The sequence below is a fragment of the Talaromyces stipitatus genome, genomic scaffold (assembly GCF_000003125.1).
Source record: "Talaromyces stipitatus ATCC 10500 scf_1105507295549 genomic scaffold, whole genome shotgun sequence".
Lineage (NCBI taxonomy): Eukaryota > Fungi > Ascomycota > Eurotiomycetes > Eurotiales > Trichocomaceae > Talaromyces > Talaromyces stipitatus.
The window spans coordinates 3,360,540-3,379,863 of NW_002990117.1; the positions used below are offsets into that span (position 1 = coordinate 3,360,540).

Consider the following 19,324-nt stretch of genomic DNA (forward strand, 5'->3'; position numbering starts at 1 on the left):
ACCTCATTTAAAATCATTCCAACACAGCAAAGACAGAAACAAACAATCATGTCAGTAACAACGAAAGCAACAATCGCCTCCTTCGGCGGCAAACTCCTCAAACTAAGCCACACTGCCAAAACCACCAACTGCGAAATGAATTTCAACCTTTATCTACCTCCACAAGCTTTCGCTAATAAAAAGGTGCCATTGCTCATCTATCTGTCCGGTTTGACATGTACGGCAGACAATTGTTCGGAAAAGGGCTTCTTTCAGCATGGAGCGAGTAAAAAGGGGATTGCTGTGTTGTATCCTGATACCAGTCCTCGTACGTCACTTCCCTCAGCTTTTGTTTCGGGTTCAATCAGGATATTTCTAACATGGGTACAGGAGGTTTGAATATCGCAGGTGAGGATGATGCATACGACTTCGGCACCGGCGCCGGATTCTATGTCGATGCCACAAAGCCCCCTTACGATAAAGGGTACAATATGTACAGCTACATAACCGAGGAATTACCCAAGACCGTGTTTGAGTCGTTCAAGGATCAGATTGATGCCAGTCGAGTTAGTATTACGGGTCATAGTATGGGTGGCCATGGTGCTCTTACGCTCGTACGTTCCACTTCCCCGCAGAATCGGAGAGTATATATTCTGATTAGGATGAAATAGTTTCTTCGAAACCCAGGAAAATACAAATCTGTCAGTGCATTTGCGCCAATCTCGAACCCCATCAATTGTCCCTGGGGCCAGAAGGCGTTCAAGGGCTACTTTGGCGAAGACAATCAGGAGAAATGGAAGGAACATGATGCTACGGAACTGGTCAAGAAATGGAAGGGACCATTAAATGTCTTAATTGATGTCGTACGTCCCTCCCATTATTACTTTGAACCTAAAGGCCTTGACTGATTCCTTTTGTGACTAGGGAACCGGCGACAACTTTTACCAACAAGGCCAACTCCTCCCCGAAAACTTCGCCAAAGCCGCCTCAGAAGCCGGCGTGACGGGCGTGAATATTCGCTATCAAGCGGATTATGATCATAGTTATTATACTATGGCTACATTTTCCGATGATCATGTTGAGCATGCGGCCAAGTATTTGTTTGAGTAGTGCGTTCTCCCCTTCCGTTCTTTTGTTCGGATTTCTCAGCGGAAGATGATGATCTCTAACTAGGTTTATCCCCGTAGCAGAAATCGTACTTTAGAAGCAGGCAAAAATAAGGAGTCTCGAATATAATGTCCTTGATACAACTAACGTGGTCTTATAAAAGATGAATACGTAGAGCGATTGCCTAATATACTTGATCAAATATTGAATTCACTCCTGAACATCCCCGAGGTCTTCATTCGTTAATGTGATAGTTAACCTTGGAAACAACAGGGTAGACGCTGACAAAGTCACACTCGAGTCCTGATTCAACTCATAAGTCACCTAACCAAAGACATGCCGTAGCTTTGACCGTTTATATCTCGTATTCTCATTCCTCGCCGCATCGTAGTATTATTCATCAGTTATATCGTAAAGAAAATATATTTTGTGTTGATATTTTGTTTCTTGAAAAAGGAAGAATGTGTTGAGGGCGTAAGCGCCATGCAATGCACATGACAGAATATGTACCAATGAAAACAATAACAGGGGAATCTAAGTGGCGCAGGATGCTTTTTTCACTCTCGCATCAACAGAACAAGGAGTACGGTCCGGTGAGATTAGGATCCGGTTTAGGAGCTAAGGCGCTGGATGAATGACTGCTTGTACGTTAGCACCGAAACATTCAAGTATCAAATAGGAGAACTTACCAGGAAGAAGTTCCGGAATCCTTTAACGTCTAGTGAGGTCAAAGCATTCAAATACTCTCCCACCAAATCCGGTCCCATGCCCATTCCAGGAAGTTCTTGGCCGCGAAGATAATCAACATACTCCGTGCCAGCCTTAGAATAAATTGATTGCTGTAATCCTCCTGCTTCTTGCAGTACATTTCTTGTTTGGCCGTCTTTGGGGTTAAAGCCCGAAGAGCTTGGTAGTGCCCATGACAACGGGGAGAATCGGGTGAACATGAATTGGTTGAATCCAGGTATGGCATTCTGAGATGCATTTGCTGATTCAGATACGCCCCAAGCGTTGGCCATGCTTATCAAAACCGAGAACGCCATTTTTGCCGTCGTCGGGTCCTCGACGTCTTTGACGAAGTGCTCAATGGTGGTAATGACCGATTCGAACATTGGTTGATTGGCTATATCCATTAGCATATCCATTATATGTTATTGTAGCGAATTGATTACACACCTTGGCTAATGAGAACAGAGCCGAGGTCATTATTCAACAAGGCCAACAAGAAGCTGAGATACTCTCGCTTCAATTCTGCCATTTGAATTTCATCGTCTGTTCCTGCAGTGGTCTCGGAGATAGCAGCAAAAACGCGCTGTAGAAAGGGGGTGAGAAGGGTATCAAGGATTCCGTATATCTCTGACTTGAAACCATAGATTATCTGGTCCAGCAATCGTAGGAAGAGCGCCATTTCATCTTTGGAAGAAGTCTCCGTCAGTAATCCTTCAATCCATCTAGGCAACTGTGGAAGTAGTCTCAACCCAACAATTCCTATCACGCGCGAAAATGTGAACCGTGCTGCAGTCCTCACTTCGAAGGATCCTTTGAGCGACTCAAGAGCAATCAATGTCGCCTCAGCCACCTGGCCAAACACATCGGAGACCTCAGGGGAAACCTTAGCAGCGGAGTTGGTCATTTGAGAACCTGGAGTCCAGTCCGAGAAACCACGTGCAAGAGTACCCAGAGCCATAATGTCATGGTGTATTTGCAGTAATGCACGCTCATCGTTAGACTTGGCCAAGGCCAAATTGTTCTCCATGTCAATGAAAACAGGGTTCATCACAGACTGTACATATACCACTTGTTTATCAACCGGAACCAGAGGTATAGAACACAAGATGCCAACAGCTTCAAAAAGGTAAAGCTGACTGGTAAAGATGGCGTCTGCGGAGCTTTCATCTGAAGACATGTCATCACCGTCATCGGCTTCAGAAGGTGGCTCGGCTCGAATAACCAGCAGATCTGCAATGGCCTCGATGACCGTTTGCACAACATTGCCAATATGTATTTTCAGAGCCTTGACTAAGCGGTAGAAAAGATACCAGGAGCGCGTTCTCACCCTTTCCATCGGATGATGTGCAAACTGAAGGAAGTTCTCCAGCACGCCAGGGATAACTTGAGTGTGGCGCTCGAAGAAGCTGCTGTAACGAACACAAATCTCCATGAATTGCAGCTGAATCGCGGGATGAGTGAATGACCTGATATCTATTTACAGGTTTAGCACAGAACATACTCTTTAAAGGAACAGACCTACCAGATTCTACCATCCTGTTCATCATCTCGGCAAGTCTTTCAGAGGCAACATTGTTGGCTTTATTCTTGGTATAGAGTCCGCCAGACTTGACGGCGAGTTCGCCAAACAAGAACATCTCGTGGAGAGCTAAATCAAGATCGCGCCAATCCATTTGACCGCCCGACTGGCGAAGATTTTGGAACGTCGTTCCCACGACCTCCGACAAAGCATCTATATAAAGAGGTTCGTTTGCCGCGGCAACTATTTGCTGGAGATTGTTCAGACGCTTGCGAAGTTCCTGGAACTCGGCTTCTTCGGTCTGGTCATCTTCGTCGCCCCAAGATGACGTTTCGTCGTATCGCATTTTCGCAATGATGGCTTTAAGAATGGGTAATATCATGGGTGCATGTTGGCTCTGAATATCGGGATTCGACTTGGATACTTTACGGGAATAAGATAGCAATTCCGTGACGCACGGAATGATTGTAGAGCAAATCTCGTCATAATCATCAGAAAAGAACCTGAGAACATGGGTTAAGAATGACTGCAGTAGATTGTTTGCTTTTTCCTTTGTTGCAACAGCAACCGCGTCATTATCCAAAGCACGGACAATATCAATGACGGTTATATTGACGAGTTTGGCAACGGTTTCGGCAAGGTCTGTATCGTATTTGGAGGTGAAGCGATTCTCATTCAATGGTGGGCTGTTGGAAAGCTGGGTCACAATGCTGTCCAGATTCAAAAATACAATCATATCAATCTTGTCCTCGGGTTTCATCTTCTTGGCCACGATCTCGGTAAAGACATCAATAGCAGCATCACGAACTTTTTCCTCGCCATCTCGCAACTCAGATTTTTGTGCACGGGATAGTTGTCGGAAAAGGAGATCGAGCATTGTCTGGTTGACTACAAGTCCGATATCAATCCAGCTGACCCAGGTCCCAATGGCCTTGAGCGACATTTCCACAATCTGATCATTGCCCTCCTGCCATTGGGACAAAATCTCTTGCCAAGAGCCAGCAATCTTTTGAATATCTCGTTGACGGATAAGATCCTTCAGTGTATTTGCCTTTTCCTGCTCATCACGCGACCGGGGCACTAGGACATCGCCGATCTCATCATGCACTGAATAGACGACTCGAAGGTAGAAAATGACGCCGAGGGGGTTGTTACGGAGATTCGTGGACGGGTCTGTGGTCGTCAAGCTCAGAAGATCGTCAAAGAATGTTTCCCATCCAGCGCCGTACAGTGCTGAGAATAGATATGTCACAGTTTGAGCAATCTTGTTCTGAATAGCAGCGCCATCCGGGACTGCTCCTTCACTTCCGTAGACCTGCCGTAAATACCCCATCAAACCATCTTTAATGTACTGCAAGCCCTGGAACTCAATCAGGTCGGCCTGGGCAGCACTATTGACAATCTCGAGCGCAACGTGACGAGCCAACTCCGAATGGCGTGGCGTTCGTGTGAAAATAGCGAGGCAGACCTGCCATCCCGAGGGGTCGGCACGAAGCTGGTTTAGGTATTCAAAGGCTTGCTTTTTGACGGTCTGGTCTGCCGACGGATTCGAGGCGATCTCGATGGCGCTCACTACCTATTATTATGAACAATATATTGTATTAGTTTACGGAATGCATTGGAGGGGGCGGGGTAGAATGCGTCATCAGATTGATTACCTGATCTTCCATTGTAGAACAGGCAGGCTGCCTCGGCGAGTCAAGGAGACTCTCTAGGAATCGTTTCTTGGGTTAACGGGAGATACGCAGAGAATCGACGGAAGGGAATCATGTCAGTTGGCGGAGGTGAATTTTATGCCGCCATTCTCCAGGCGGTACCGGACGACAAAAGGCGGGTGTGAAAACAGCAAATGAAGTTTCGGTTTGACTGGGTTATCAGAGAATTACAGGGAGTAAAGTGTGATAGAATGATTCCAGAGAAGATACTGTCCTGCTTGTCTGTTAGTTCAAAGGTAAGGTTGTCATTTATCTCAGCTAGGGAATCCCACACTGTTTTTTTCTAAAAGGGCTTGATAAATCTACCGCGGTTTACCTCCCGCTAAGCCTACATTGGGAAAGCGCTGTAATATCACTTTCGCTAGGAAATTATTAGCGTCCATGATGAAGCAAAAATAGTTTTTAACACCTACAAAGATTTGCATTTTAGCCAATAAGATCTTACGCATCCTCTACTCTTGCCTTATACTCTACGTGATCCTGTTACCTAGCTGTCTCTTACTATAGAGGGTCACTTACTATGCGGCTAGATAACTTAGCGAACTAGCCCTCCAGGCAAGCCCAGGAGTAATCTAGCCCACGTATAAGCCCGCGTATGTGCTCTAGGGGGCCAAGCTGGTTGGTAAGCCCTCGAGCGAGCCCCAAAACAAGTCAACGAGCAAGCTACAATAGCATAACATTGGACTTACTTGCTTAGGGGCTTGTTCAGGGGGCTTCTCAACTAACTTAGCCCTCTCAAGCACAGACGTGCTCATTCGGGAGCTGTTCGGGGGTTTTATTAGAGAGCTCGTACATATGTAGTTTCTGCGAGCTTACATGTATGTACACCCGTGGCTACCGGAGTAATCAGGCTCTAGAACTGATATATTGAACCCCGTAGCCTGGACCCTCATTGGATATGCGATATACCCTCATATTGGTGCTGTATAGATTATTAAACAAGGAGTGAAACTGTAATTGAACAAATACGCTAAGAAATTGTGTGTGTAGGGGTTGTGTAAGGGTTCGGTAAAATTTCATTTTAGCGTGGTATGTTTCCTAACCAATCTCCTACACTCCGGATATGGTAGTTGGTTCATAATTTCATTGTAGGCGTACTACATAACGAAGCCCCTGATGGTGTAGTTGGTTTATCACGTCTGACTGTAATGGTAGTGTATGATATATTTATATATTATGCATGATTGTTGTATATCAGAAGGTCGCTGGCTCGACTCCGGCTCGGGGGATAATTTCTTTTTCTTTTTTTTTGATCTATTTGAGAGTCCTTTCAAAAGTCTAGGTAACTATAATGTCTAATAATAACTATAAACGCTAGGTAGGGTATTTGAGGGAGTGATAACCACCAGCTAGGTTCCTCCTACGTGTAACGTCCAGCTGGGTGGTGTGGATGCATCCAAGCAATGCATATACAAATGCCATCTAGGTAAATACCATCTTCCTTTCCAGGTATCCAATGCTCCCCTCCCATCCTTAGACAAAGAAAGCCTCGGCCCTCGAACCATTGTGGAAACTTGAAAGTGGTAGATGTGAATCTACACACGGAATGTCCTATTCGTATGATCCAATGGGACTGTCAACACCCAACAGAAAATGAAGCGCTGTTATAGATGTGGGACATACTGTATTAGGCCCACTGCCCGGTTAAATTGAGTGATTGATTTATCCGAGCGGGTGTGGGCATCTTGCCCAATTCATGTACCAAAAGAAGTCGAGATCATCTAATTTCATATCAAAACATTGACAAGTTTGCTCAAGTGAATTCTGCAATACGCTGGAATGCACAGATTGATATCTAGATGCCTTAGTGCCTTATTGCCTTACTGTCCGGGGATAGTGTGGGGTGACATCATCACCATGCAATTGCTACAGAATAAATTATATACTCCATCTCTCCCTTGTATCTTCCCCGGATTCACTTCTATGGAATTGCACGGCTGCATGACCGTGTTTGTGAATCCTATTTAGCCGGGACCATCTGATATATCCATTGCACAGCTTAAAGTTCCTGCGGAATACTTGCCTCATTGGTCTGTCGTACTATTTTAGCTGGAATATATTTGAGCTTACCCCTCCACAGACCACCAATTTTATTCGGCGACATTCCTTTCCCCAAACAACTTTGCAGACATACATACCGTCAACATGGCACCCGGGCCGTTGTATATCGGCTTCGACCTCTCGACCCAACAACTCAAAGGCCTCGTGGTCTCCTCCGACCTCAAAGTCGAATATGAAGCCAAATTCGACTTTGACGCCCATTCCCACGGCTTCGATATCAAAAAGGGCGTCATGACAAACGAAGCTGAACATGAAGTCTTTGCGCCCGTAGCCATGTGGCTGCAAGCATTGGATTCTGTTCTGAAGACCCTGAAAGATCAAGGGTTGGATTTTGGTCGGATAAGAGGAATTAGTGGTGCGGGACAACAGCATGGGAGTGTTTATTGGAGTAAAGATGCGGAGAAGTTGTTGCAGAGTTTGAGATCTGAGAAGTCATTGGAGGAGCAACTTGCAGATGCGTTTTCCCATCCGTATAGTCCCAATTGGCAGGATGCGAGTACCCAGAAGGAATGTGATGAGTTTGATGCGTATCTGGGTGGACCGGAGGAACTTGCCCATGTGACGGGGAGTAAGGCGCATCATGTAAGTTCTACCTCGTACGTCTTGGAGTTGAAAGAAGTTGAGAGCTGATGGTTTCGATTTACAGCGATTCACCGGCCCTCAGATTCTGCGCTTCCATCGAAAGTACCCAGAACAATACAAAAAGACATCAAGGATTTCGCTTGTATCTTCTTTTCTAGCGTCACTCTTCTTAGGAAGAATCGCCCCCTTTGATATATCAGACGTCTGTGGAATGAATCTATGGAATATCACGGCAGGATCATGGGACGATCGCCTGCTCAAACTGTGCGCAGGGCAGTTCGGAGTTGATGACTTGAAGCAAAAGCTTGGAGATGTGCCCGAAGATGGCGGGCTTCATCTGGGTAAGATTCACGAGTACTTTGTTGAGAGGTATTCGTTCAACCCTGACTGCATAATCATGCCTTCAACGGGCGATAACCCGTCGACTATCCTTGCACTACCGCTGAATCCATCCGATGCAATGGTTTCGTTGGGTACTTCGACTACGTTTTTGATGTCTACGCCCATGTATAAACCGGATTCCGCAACTCATTTCTTCAACCATCCTACAACACCGGGATTACACATGTTCATGTTATGTTACAAGAACGGCGGATTGGCGAGAGAACAAGTCCGGGACGCAATTAATAAGCAAGTGGGTGGGAACACTGCAGGTAAAAATCCATGGGCGAATTTCGACAAGGCCGCACTGGAGACTCCGGCTATGGGCCAAAAGAGCGCCTCTGATACCATGAAGATGGGTCTTTTCTTCCCACGACCAGAAATCATACCCAATCTGCCGTCTGGCCAGTGGAGATTCAATTACAACCCACAAGACAAGAGTCTTGAAGAAACAACATCCGGTTGGGATATACCGTTGGACGAGGCCCGTGCCATTGTAGAAAGCCAATTCTTATCGCTGCGACTTCGTTCGCGAGGACTTACTACCGCTCCCGCCGAGGGTCTCCCACCACAGCCAAAGCGAGTTTACCTTGTTGGAGGAGGATCGAAAAACACTGCAATCGCTAAGATTGCGGGAGAGATCTTGGGTGGCCATGACGGTGTTTACAAGCTCGACGTGGGGGAGAATGCATGCGCGCTTGGTGCAGCGTACAAGGCTGTTTGGGCAATCGAACGGCAACCGGGCCAGACTTTTGAGGATTTGATTGGAAAGCGGTGGCGTGAAGAGGAGTTTGTTGAGAAGATCGCGGATGGCTATCAGCCGGACGTCTTCAAGAAATACGGTGTCGCCGTGGGAGGGTTCGAGCGGATGGAACAGCAAATTCTGCAGCAAGAAGGACGGAAGTAAATAATAACCTAGATAGTTTTTCTCTGTATTTAGAAGAATAGACGAGATGTCAGCAGATTCAAGAATCATCAAGGGTTATCATGCCAAATGAAGGGACCCTTCACTTTACTATCGGATACAGTCTTTTGCACACCACGGACTCGGGCATACTGGATCTAGTCATTGTCTTTGGATGTTGGTGGGTATTGTTAGAGCCTTACAACAATGTAAACCATATTAACAAGTTGATTTGTACGGTAATTATTCGGCAACTGCGTAGGTTGTAATGGAGGATAGAAGAGGAGACTACTGCATAACTATCCAACTCACTTGAGCTGTCCTAAGGTCAGTCTGTGCTACAGCAATAGACAACATCCATGCAATGTGTGTGATACAGCGCTCCACTATGCATTCACTATTGAATAATGAAATACACCAACCATGTACATCCCTGTAAGGAGAATTGATATTTCGGTCAATAAGTGACTGGCCGGCTGATCATTGCTGAGAACTTGTGTGGTGAGGCGTAAAACGTATGCATTAAGGATGTATTGGAAGGTAGAGAATCGTTGATATAGCGTTCTGGTTACATTGAGCATGGTATAAAGGTAGGTTAGTAGAAGTTGCATATTTAGAATCTGAAGCTTATATTAATGTGTCCAGGAAGAGAATAAAAGCCCTAATGCATATCGAGTGGTGCCTATTTCAATTCACCACTCGGGCACATCCTGTCCTACTACCGAATCCTCGTATTCAGACATCACTACAGTCTCAATTCTGCCTCAGGCTCAACCCATTATGGCTCAACCTACCATGAACTTCTCTCTGCCGAGCGTGAGGACATTTCCGCGGCTCTCCCACATCCATGTCGTAGCTTGTCTTCCTGGTAATTGCTTCAGCCTATACTTGACGAGCCAAGTGAGTTCGGAAAGCGAGTTACAGATGCTAGAAGGTCAAGTGGGCACTCCGACATGGCAACACATCAAAGCAGTCGATAAAGAAACCGGCCAGATCGCCGCCTGGGCCTCATGGAACACACCAACAGATGATGAAATCCGACAACGTGACAAAGAGCAAGCCCAGCTGGAGGCGGAGAAAAAGACCCTGCAAAGTAGCGGCTTTGACTTTTCATTATGATTGTCAGTCCACGTCCAACAAGTTACTGATAAACGGCAGAATCACTGGACGCGCGCGGCGCCACATGACCTACAAGGCACTTTTTACAAAACCGTCTTTTCAACGAAGAGGGATGGGAAATGCGTTGGTCCAGTACGGGAACCTCTTGGCAGATGAGGCAAGCTTACCTATCTTCCTTCAGACCTCTCCGTATAGTTATCCTATTTACACTTAGAATATGAGGACCTGTGAAATCGACTCTGAAAATAACCGCTACTGAGGCCTCTTACGGCGTCATTTCCACCCGTCACTCCCAGAAGCCGCCGCTTTAACTGTCGAGGATTATGTAAGCTAAACCTAATCAAGGAAAGCCTACAATGTTGATACAAGGAAAATTCGAGAATTGAAGACACAAGATTGAGCCTACGAATCAGTTTTACAGTTCTATATCGAGAATCTTCTATTTGAGATTGTCTCGATATCTTCTAGATGGGATTCTCAAGCATAAATAGTGTCCAACAATCCCGTCAAGATGTAGATAGAATAGAGTGCGCAGAATTAGGTCAATATCAATATTTCCCACCATAAAGACATCTTTGAGTATTGAGCTTAACTGAGTTTGTGTGCTAGTGCACAGCAAGTTCCGATATTAACGTCTCATCACGTGCTTCGTATTATTGTTGGAACTTAAGATGAGTTAAGCCAGATCAGGAATAGAAATTATAAATCGATGTTAACCCTCCGTCGGATTCCCAATACGGCAATCAACCCTCATGCCGAAACCCTAGCTCTAACCGGATCCTCAGGCCAACCATCCCGTTGCCCAGCCCGTCAGTGTGAAATCTCTATATTTATTAAAGCAAGCTGAAGGAGGCAGAAGGGATGTACTAATGGACATTAATAGACTATAAGAAGACTATGACTTGCAATATATATTTGTGACGGCTCTGGTTCAGCTCTAGTTCGGCGCTTGCCTTAGGACTTTATTCCCGGGATCGCTGCAGGCTTTGTGATATGAAACTGCGCGTCACGTCGATACTCTCCGAGCGGTGTTTGATCTCTGTATCTAGCACTTACTATGGAAGGGACATGTCTGGTGTATTCCTTACAGGAATCATGTGTGGTGTCTACTTATATGGCTCCAATCCCCAGCTGGATCCCGGCCTTCTTCCGGTCTCCATGCTTAGTTTGTCGTCAATTAGCTACTAGTATAATTTGATTGAGCACCATCACTCTAGAGTCCGTGGTATAAGACTATATATAGCACTAGGCTCTGAGCTACGAACCTGAACCCACAATCCCCAGCTACCAATGGGCCTGAGGTAATAGTCTTATGCCCCACGACGACTCCGAATATCTATCCTGGATCTCATCGTGCGCATTTCCGGTCTCTTGCCAGCGCTGTTACATTGTCGGCAGCCGCCACCATGGCCAAGGGATCGTCCGCTCGAATGGTCCATCTTTAAAGAGCAGGAAAATGAAATTCGCCCCTTCATTCTGCGCCGTCCGGAAAAATTGCGTGGCCGCGATCTAAGAGGAGGCTTTTAAGATATATAAGAATTATTGACATGCATTCTGTTATGCGATTCTCTTCCTTCAGTTTCCTTCTCCTTACAGTGGTCGGCAGTGATTGCCTCACATACCTCAGGCCCAAATAATGGTTTCATCCAGTACGTCCTTGAGAGTAGCTTCAGGGGTTGGGAATAACCTTGTAAGCCCTGAAACCAGAACAACGTGCAGAACTCGTTCCACATATCACTATTCCCTAGGATAGAATTTTGCAGGCTGCTCCATGTTCTTTTCACAGAGGTCTAAGCTCATAAAACTAACTTTCAAAGAAGACACGGGCATCATTTTAACAGTTCTTAAGCACGTTCTCTGATAGCACACTTTTATTGGGTCCCTGATCCGGGTAATTTCTCAATCATTTTCGATGATACAAATCTGTAAAGTGAGATAAGGAGACAAAGTTCACTTCAGCATGCCTCGTTCTCGCAATGCAAAGGTATCAAGATCTAATTCTGGCCGTTCTTCTTCTTCGCCGTCTGAGCAGTATGGAGGTGGCTCAAATATTCCCCAAAATGTGTCTTGTGCATAAGTCTTAGCCGCCTCTTCCTTTTCTGTGCGTGATCCTTTGACTGGTGTGCTTGTTGGAGACAAATTAATTGCAGTTTGCACTTGATGGACTATGAAATTATACACAATCTCAAGATCCTTCTCATCCACAGTATCATAGGTTTTGCTAGAGTATAGCGTGCCGTCTGAGGTCAAAAGCTGGAAAGTATAGCGTTGGCCATCAGTGCTAAAGCCTTGCACAGATGGGACAGATTTGTTAGCTTTTTTCCTTTCATGATAGCAGATTGCCAAATACGCAGTCAACTGAAGCTCAGCATTCCCAAATGTTTCTTTCTTCTTTGCCTCGACACAAACCAAAACGGAGTCTGAAAATCCACGGCCCGAGTGCCCCGCTGCCCAGTCGGCGCGACCAGTGAACACATGAGGAATGCCAGAGACTGGGTGATTGATCTCGGCTCGCAAATCATATTCATGAAACATTTTGAGATCTCGTCGAGGGGCCTCAGCATCAGTATCACGTCTCATCTGTGTCGTCGGTGTCATGGAGATAGCATGTTTTTTCTTGGGAGCGCCTCTGGTAGATGACCGCAAAGGGACGTTTGCATTACGCCGTGCCTGAACCAATGCAGGTATCATGACAAACTCTGCTCGCAATCTGCAGTACTGTTCATTGTTCCGGTCGTATCCAGCGTCTTCTAAGGCTCTGAAATTTTTCAATATATCATCGGGGGTGGAATGGTGTAAAGTGTCATCTGTAAGACGTAGAGGTATCGCAGCTTCTTCAAGATTGAATATGCTCAGGATTTCATCCTTGCCAGCTTCGCCAGCAACTCGGTAGACCTTGTTGGAGTCTCCCAATAGAAACTTAGCCAAATCAAGTGGCGTCGCTATCTGGCTTTCTGCCAAGCGACAGATCTGTTCAATGATATAGCCACGGTTGAATTTGGCAGTCTTTGGAATTGTCGCAGCTTTCTGTCGGATCTCTATAACTTGGTGTGCCGAATCCATGTCAACCTTGAAGACATATCCAGGCCGCACATCTAAGTCTCTAAGGGTCTTGTCGAAGGGTAGCCGAGCTCCCATGCAGGTGAGAATTATTTTTTGGCCTCCGGTTTCGCTTTTGATTCGTTCAACAAGCTGTGCTCCTGTTAAACTGTCTTGGACCTGTCCAGAGGAGTCAATACTTAGGCCAATACAATGCGCAAGAACGAAGAAGCAGACGTTTAGAGAAACCTCCCGGTTGTCTGAGAACTTGAGACAAATCTCGACGTCCATATTTGAGGCGCTGATGGAGATTATATCAGACAATTCCGGTATTTGGTCCAGTCCTAGACGAGGACTGCCTAAAAGCTGGTTCTGGAAGTCAGATAGGGCAGCTGTGACAATGCCGGGCCACACGGCGAACGTATCAAGTCGGCTGTAATGGACAAGGGATGTATTAGTGAAATGAAAAAAAGACCCGCGCCAAAAAAGCAGGTTTTGCTAGGAAGCTTGTCAGTTTCAGAAGGAGACCAAAAAGACGTGAACGTTTGTCCCAGGTTCTCATAGATAATGGTGTTCTGCCTGCGCTAGTCCTAATCGGAATGGACATGACACATGTGACATAGTTTAGTTATAACGCGTCCAGAGCGCGTTATTGTCACCGGCTCCCCCTCCATCGCGTCCGCCATCGCCAACGGTCGGTTCTCCCTTCTTACAATATCTTCCTTCTGATCCGGGTTCATACGACTGATTATAGAGTTTCGAAGGAGATAAGTCCTATCCGCCTCTTCCGGGGAGGATGGTTCATTAAGATGCGGGCGGTGATGACGATACGGCGTACGGGGAGACTAGGCCTGAACGGGAGGCACTAACGGGATCTGGCAATTCACAGATCCGTGTTTTACAAGAAACAGTTTTAGGACCGTACAATATCCTGATGTTGATCTCAGGAACTGGGTGCCAAAGGCTGACAGCGATGACAAAGGGTACGGAAATTATCGGTTTTGCTACATGTTTCGACTACCAGAAACATCGCCAAAGCTGTCTTGATCTCTCTACTCCTGAATTGCAATAAGCGATGTCTGCCTAAACACAGTGAAACCAATAAATGTTTATAAACGATAACCCTATTTGGATCATGGATCTCCGTCTTCTGACTAGAGAGCTTTCCATCGAAAGCTCTCCACTTCTGCGTGCAGCGTCGTATCTGATCATAATCACGACAGCGCTTGACATCCCAGCCTGGTGTAACTTCTCTCCACTCTCCAAGACAACACGTTTCTCGACATTTGTATCTAACATTGCACATGATTGACTATCTCAGATATTCGAGTCTATTCCCGTCTCCTTTCATTGTCTTAATTCTCGCTTCGTCGTTCCTTAAAAGAGACGGACCCTCCTAGCACTACGGCTTCGGCTCATATGTGGTTCGAACTCACCCATGTAAGGAGTGAGACCTCGCACATCAAGTGAAATATAGTCAATGATACAGAATATCAGGTATCTACCGAAGCACCAAAATAGTTATGATGCCTTTGTTACTCCCATTGTCTTGTTCGTGAGAATACACGTCAGGTGGGGATTGCACTCGCAATGATATAGTACCCTATGCCCGCAGTACCATCACATCACGGGAGATCAGAGATGCCATGAATATGCTAGAGACTAATGAAATAATGAAAATGACATGCCTATTACTCTCGGCTTCTATCGATTTTCCTGCCCAACAGTACCAAGTGCTGTTCAAATTAGCTAAACTCTCCGACTACACGCTTCCCTCACTTACCGAGCCTGCAAATACCGGTCCTACCCAAGCTCAAGATAGGGGAATTCGTTTATTAATGACTCTATCAAATTTCTAGAAACCGGAGACAACGAAAGGTGAGCAGTATTATAACTACCTGTCGCAGCGCCTTACCCACACAGCGAAGGAAATATACAATATGGTCAGGGTTAGGGCTATCGACGAAACGAGATTGATTGTTACGTCAGCTAACCGTCCCCAGCCGCCCTACTGTACATCAGGTCAACGCTTTGGAACGGTCTCAAGAAAGAAAGAAGGATGCGACGATACTCGGCCAGGTACGAAAGCTCTGGGATCAAGATTCATGGAAAGGATGTCAAAATAACTGTATATATACCAGGAGCTTCATAGGACTAGGCACCGGATACAGCAGAACAAAAAAATTAGTTAAGTCCCCCGAGCCGGAATCGAGCCAGCGACCTTCTGATATTAAACAATCATGCGTAATATATAATATATTATGCATTACCATTACAGTCAGACGTGATAAACCAACTACACCATCAGGGGTTACATTAAACAAGCACATAATTACTTATAAGAGCTTTCATCTAAATATGTGCTGAGTCGATATCGAGGATGGCCAATCAGAGGCGTTCCCCCCAAATAATCCTTATGATTGACTGATTCATTCAGCTAAGCTAGGCTAAGGGACGTTAAGCTAGCTTAGCTGAAAGGCCCTCCGTGATAAAGCAGAAATGAAGAAGCCAAGATGCTACAGATCATATTGGCACGGAAGGCTACGTTTCCTGAGAATGTCCGTCCTCCACCGCTTCTGCTTGAAGGGGTGAGATCAGCTCCGAGAAACACAGAGGTCATACCTGATGAACCATCATCTTGACCTCCCTTTGTCTGTCGTATCTATCTTCCGGTCTAAATTACTGAGTCAGCTTGAAATGTCCCCATAATAATTTCAGCGATTCTTCCAGCGGCGAGTATGCCGCCTTGGTGTACATCCCAGTCTGTCAACGGGGCAGCGGCAGAACAACTCAGTATCCTCCCTGGACAGGAAATCTCACATCCATCGTGGAATGAACCGGGTGAAGACACACCTAGGGCCCGAAACGGCCGATTCCGGACCACCGAGTAGTCAGCCGGTTGATCGAGAAGCAAAATTGCGTCGATAGGCACGGTGTTCCGCCTCGGTTCATGCTGGTGCAGGCAGAACTCGATCACTTGACGAGCTTCCCGGTCGACGATGGTACCATTACAGTTGACTCGAGTCGGGTTGCAGTCAGTCGACCATTGATAGATCCAATACCTACCGCGGACACCCTTCTCGGTGATCCGAACATCGTATTCCCAGTGCATCGGCATCTGGAGGTTCTGACCCAGCATCGTTCGTGGAAAGCATCGGAAGCCGGGAGTCGACAACTTGGGGTATTCCAACAGCACCACGTCCTTGAGAATAGCGCCAAGCTGCAGCCAGAAGTTCTTGACCCGCTCCTCGCCAGACATGTGTATAAGCTTGGAGACGTCTCCTCCGAGAAGGGGAGCGATGGCAAGCAGCTCGTCCTCTCGTCTGGAGGAATCCCGCAACGACAGCATTTGGGCGATCTGTCTGATGCGCAATTCCCTGTTTGTCAGGAACGGAAGACTCCGAAACTCTCGCAGCATGAGCGCTTCGATGTTGGTGAATGGTCGCGTGCAGCAGGACTCATCTAGGCGCCGAACCTCATCAACAGAGAGCCCGACTAACTCCGCCAAATCATGCAGCCTGTGGTCATGAATCGGTCTGTCTGTCCCTGCAAGGACATCTTGGAAAAGCGAAGAAAGCTGTGCGAGCCCAGCAGAGAACAAGATGTAGATGTTCTTTGAGAATAGCCTCCTGCAAAGTCCACAAGCGCTGCGACCAAGCACAGGTCATGAGCCAAGACATAATCGAGTACCCGGTCAGATGGTCTGGAGTGTGATACAGGCCCTCGTCCAATACGATGGTCATCGAAGCTTCTGAATATACCCGTTTCATCTTGCTGATGGCTTGTTTCCGCACCCGCGAATCCGCTGGAATACATAAAGCGTCAATCCAGAGGAACCATGGGGTCTGATCGGATACAGGATCCGTATAGTTTTCCGCCGAGACAGCGGCGAGGCTCGCAGGATGCTGAATCTGGCGTCCTGGAAGACCCGTCTCAGAGGTTCCCATGAGACCGTCGGACCAGACGTGGGAGATGGCAACGAATTTCATCCCTTCACGATATTCGCTCACCGCACCATATTTCAAGAGGACTTTGGCCGAGTCGGAAATGCCAGGGATGACAGCGAACTGTAAACGCCGCATATCGATCACCGGAAAACTATCCCCGCCGATCGCGGCAACGATTCGATCCGACATTCGGGGCCACACTTGCACACTTACAGTGCGGCTGACGATGCTTGGCCTTCGCAGTATCCACATCTAAGTTATAAGCTACGCATCTCTCCTCCGAACATGCTTCGTGTCTCTCAATCGGCCCATTTGTGGCGGGGAAACAGGAAGCATATTCGACAAAATGTAGACTGCCGGAGATCTTTCCCAAGGTGTTGTACATGGATGGACACCATCCTTGACTCAGCAATCTACCTCGCAACTGCTCTTCCATGCCTGGCGTTCGCATGGACATGAGCATGGGCAGTCCCACCCCTTGCTGCAGCACGGGGGGCACGATCGACATCAGATGCTCCAGCAAAAGCACCGAACCCCGAACAATATGGTCGATTGCGGTTTCTGTGCTTACTGGAAGAGACGCTTTGTCGAAAAGTGCACCTCTCGCCAGCCCTCCCAGTCGAAACACAATGGCTTCCGCTTTCAAACGCGTGTCATTCCACAGGGCCTGCCACTGTGCAATTGGCATCCCGAGCCCGCTCAGCCTCAACTCCCAGGAGGTTTTCAGGGCCCTGAACAGCTTCGTGTCGATGACCTTACCTTCAGGAGTCTCCTTAAAGTGCGCCGAGCCCCCGTAGGAATCCCACAAGGCAGCTTCAAGCACACCGAAGAATAACCAGGACTGCACCATAAGCAACGCTTCGTCCGGATCGGAAAGGACCCAATGGGTCATCTCATGTGCTGGGGGACAGTTGTGTACCTGGAGGTACTCTCCAAACGGAACCACGGGATACTTTTGGATAGAGTCATGATTTCCGCCAAGACAGGGAATATCTTGGATTGCATGTCCGTATTGCTCCTCTCTTGTAAGGTGAGGAAAAAGTCCATGATAGGAGTGATAGGGCGAACAGTGCCTTGCGTATGTATTGGCAAGATGCCGTCCCCAATACTATACTCCAAAGCTGTAAGAGAGCAATTTCGAAGAAGACAAGCTTTGGTTGATTAAGAGATGTGTCAGATAATCCGGATTTCATACGAGGCAGAGAGATCGGCTGTTTCGATCTTACAGGTCTAAAAGGCACCTTAGGGCATATATCTGAGCACCTGGATTTCAGCCCCATGTTTACCCCTCATGATAGCTCACAAATCACACTGCCAAAGATGTTTATAAAAACCCAGCTTTGAAACCTGATGGATAGACAGAGACAGAGAACTCAATACCATCGAGGAACTTGCAAGAAGAGGAACAACAAAAGCATGCAAAACCATATATGAGCCAGGATTCACATTCTCTACTGCCCAGATGGTGCCGCTCAGGTGAGAAGGGCGAAGCGTGCAAACAAGAGTGCACATTGTAGCTAAAATTTGAAAATAGTCCGATTAGTCGAATCATATCCTCCAACCGTTCCACTTAAAATGGCCCTATTAGAAACAGATTAATGTAGATATATCGATCATGTAACGGAGCGGGGTCAATAGGGTAAAACATATGGCATAGAAAACTAACAAGACATGAGCTGAAGAGAAGAACTATCCTACAGGGGAGTAAGGCCGTATTTATGCCTGCGCGGCGCCTGCTCGAGAGCATGATTCCTGACGGAGCATGCCTACAAAATCTGTACGAAGATCTCTAACAAAGTCCTGTAACAAAACCACTAACAAAGCCCTCGGTGAAGCTATTCCCAGCGCGTGAAACTCATACAACGAAGGTCTCCGGGCGTTCCCTTGATGTCGTAAAACCTCTGAGGCAGAACCGTGACACTACCCGCCCTTCAAATAAGCGAGCTCCTGCGACGCGATAAAACCTCCCGGGGCCTCTCCTTGAGATGATAGCGCTCATAGATTTGATCGACCTTCTCTTGAGCGTTCTCGAGATGCGCTGGCGGCGAGAGCTGTACGCACACATATAAAAGAGATCTCTGCCCGTGGTTGAGCGTGCTCTTTTTCTTTTTTTTTTTTCCCCTCATGCTTATTTTTTGCTCGACTAGATAGTTACCTCTTAGGATAGAGAATGAACGCTGTCACAAAAAGGAACCCATTAACCCATCTCCATCAAAAGAAATATCAATTCATCCTTCTTGCT

The 19,324-nt window shown here is 46.8% G+C and overlaps 6 protein-coding genes and 2 non-coding genes across 9 annotated transcripts; 4 read left to right on the top strand and 4 right to left on the bottom strand.

Annotated features, from left to right (window-relative positions):
* Positions 1 to 15: 15 nt before the first annotated feature.
* On the top strand, positions 16 to 1,715 carry TSTA_020800 (esterase, putative). 2 transcript variants are annotated; one of them, XM_002484212.1, is made up of 5 exons: positions 16 to 307; positions 370 to 593; positions 651 to 842; positions 904 to 1,088; positions 1,170 to 1,715. In XM_002484212.1, coding segments are annotated over exons 1-5 (861 nt in total). In that variant the 5' UTR covers positions 16 to 48; the 3' UTR covers positions 1,171 to 1,715. The 2 variants fall into 2 exon arrangements, with proteins under 2 accessions (XP_002484257.1, XP_002484258.1); XM_002484213.1 differs by having other exon boundaries at positions 904 to 1,715.
* Positions 904 to 5,004, bottom strand: TSTA_020810 (tRNA exportin, putative; the record flags this gene model as incomplete). The annotated part of the gene is made up of 5 exons (XM_002484214.1): positions 904 to 1,724; positions 1,776 to 2,209; positions 2,263 to 3,288; positions 3,338 to 4,910; positions 4,993 to 5,004. 5 exons carry the CDS (start codon positions 5,002 to 5,004, stop codon positions 1,698 to 1,700), a joined length of 3,072 nt encoding a protein of 1,023 aa, XP_002484259.1. The 3' UTR covers positions 904 to 1,697.
* A 1,155-nt stretch (positions 5,005 to 6,159) lies between these two features.
* TSTA_020820 lies at positions 6,160 to 6,278 on the top strand. Its single transcript has one exon. It is a non-coding gene; the product is annotated as a tRNA-Tyr (tRNA).
* A 916-nt stretch (positions 6,279 to 7,194) lies between these two features.
* On the top strand, positions 7,195 to 9,048 carry TSTA_020830 (D-xylulose kinase; the record flags this gene model as incomplete). Its single annotated transcript, XM_002484215.1, has 2 exons — positions 7,195 to 7,692; positions 7,757 to 9,048. 2 exons carry the CDS (start codon positions 7,195 to 7,197, stop codon positions 8,978 to 8,980), a joined length of 1,722 nt encoding a protein of 573 aa, XP_002484260.1. The 3' UTR covers positions 8,981 to 9,048.
* Positions 9,049 to 9,593: 545 nt separating this feature from the next.
* On the top strand, positions 9,594 to 10,314 carry TSTA_020840 (uncharacterized protein). Its single transcript, XM_002484216.1, has 2 exons — positions 9,594 to 9,877; positions 9,902 to 10,314. The coding sequence occupies exons 1-2, from the start codon at positions 9,758 to 9,760 to the stop codon at positions 10,094 to 10,096; spliced, it is 315 nt and encodes a 104-aa protein (XP_002484261.1). The 5' UTR covers positions 9,594 to 9,757; the 3' UTR covers positions 10,097 to 10,314.
* Positions 10,315 to 11,953: 1,639 nt separating this feature from the next.
* TSTA_020850 (uncharacterized protein) lies at positions 11,954 to 13,858 on the bottom strand. Its single transcript, XM_002484217.1, has 2 exons — positions 13,373 to 13,858; positions 11,954 to 13,315 (listed from the first exon to the last, which is right to left on the bottom strand). The coding sequence occupies exons 1-2, from the start codon at positions 13,424 to 13,426 to the stop codon at positions 12,047 to 12,049; spliced, it is 1,323 nt and encodes a 440-aa protein (XP_002484262.1). The 5' UTR covers positions 13,427 to 13,858; the 3' UTR covers positions 11,954 to 12,046.
* Positions 13,859 to 15,328: 1,470 nt separating this feature from the next.
* On the bottom strand, positions 15,329 to 15,446 carry TSTA_020860. The gene has a single exon. It is a non-coding gene; the product is annotated as a tRNA-Tyr (tRNA).
* Positions 15,447 to 15,809: 363 nt separating this feature from the next.
* On the bottom strand, positions 15,810 to 18,175 carry TSTA_020870 (uncharacterized protein; the record flags this gene model as incomplete). Its single annotated transcript, XM_002484218.1, has 3 exons — positions 17,654 to 18,175; positions 16,826 to 17,202; positions 15,810 to 16,764 (listed from the first exon to the last, which is right to left on the bottom strand). Exons 1-3 carry the CDS (start codon positions 17,972 to 17,974, stop codon positions 15,810 to 15,812), a joined length of 1,653 nt encoding a protein of 550 aa, XP_002484263.1. The 5' UTR covers positions 17,975 to 18,175.
* Positions 18,176 to 19,324: the final 1,149 nt, after the last annotated feature.

Bases quoted from the DNA above. Each gene is read 5' to 3' on its own strand.
- TSTA_020800 (XM_002484213.1), top strand. From the start codon at position 49: ATGTCAGTAACAACGAAAGCAACAATCGCCTCCTTCGGCGGCAAACTC. The intron at 308-369 runs GTACGTCACTTC...ACATGGGTACAG, and splicing joins GTATCCTGATACCAGTCCTC to GAGGTTTGAATATCGCAGGT. The intron at 843-903 runs GTACGTCCCTCC...TTTTGTGACTAG, and splicing joins TAAATGTCTTAATTGATGTC to GGAACCGGCGACAACTTTTA.
- TSTA_020840 (XM_002484216.1), top strand. From the start codon at position 9,758: ATGGCTCAACCTACCATGAACTTCTCTCTGCCGAGCGTGAGGACATTT. The intron at 9,878-9,901 runs GTGAGTTCGGAA...AGCGAGTTACAG, and splicing joins GCCTATACTTGACGAGCCAA to ATGCTAGAAGGTCAAGTGGG.
- TSTA_020850 (XM_002484217.1), bottom strand. From the start codon at position 13,426: ATGGACGTCGAGATTTGTCTCAAGTTCTCAGACAACCGGGAGGTTTCT. The intron at 13,316-13,372 runs GTCTGCTTCTTC...TCCTCTGGACAG, and splicing joins ACCGGGAGGTTTCTCTAAAC to GTCCAAGACAGTTTAACAGG.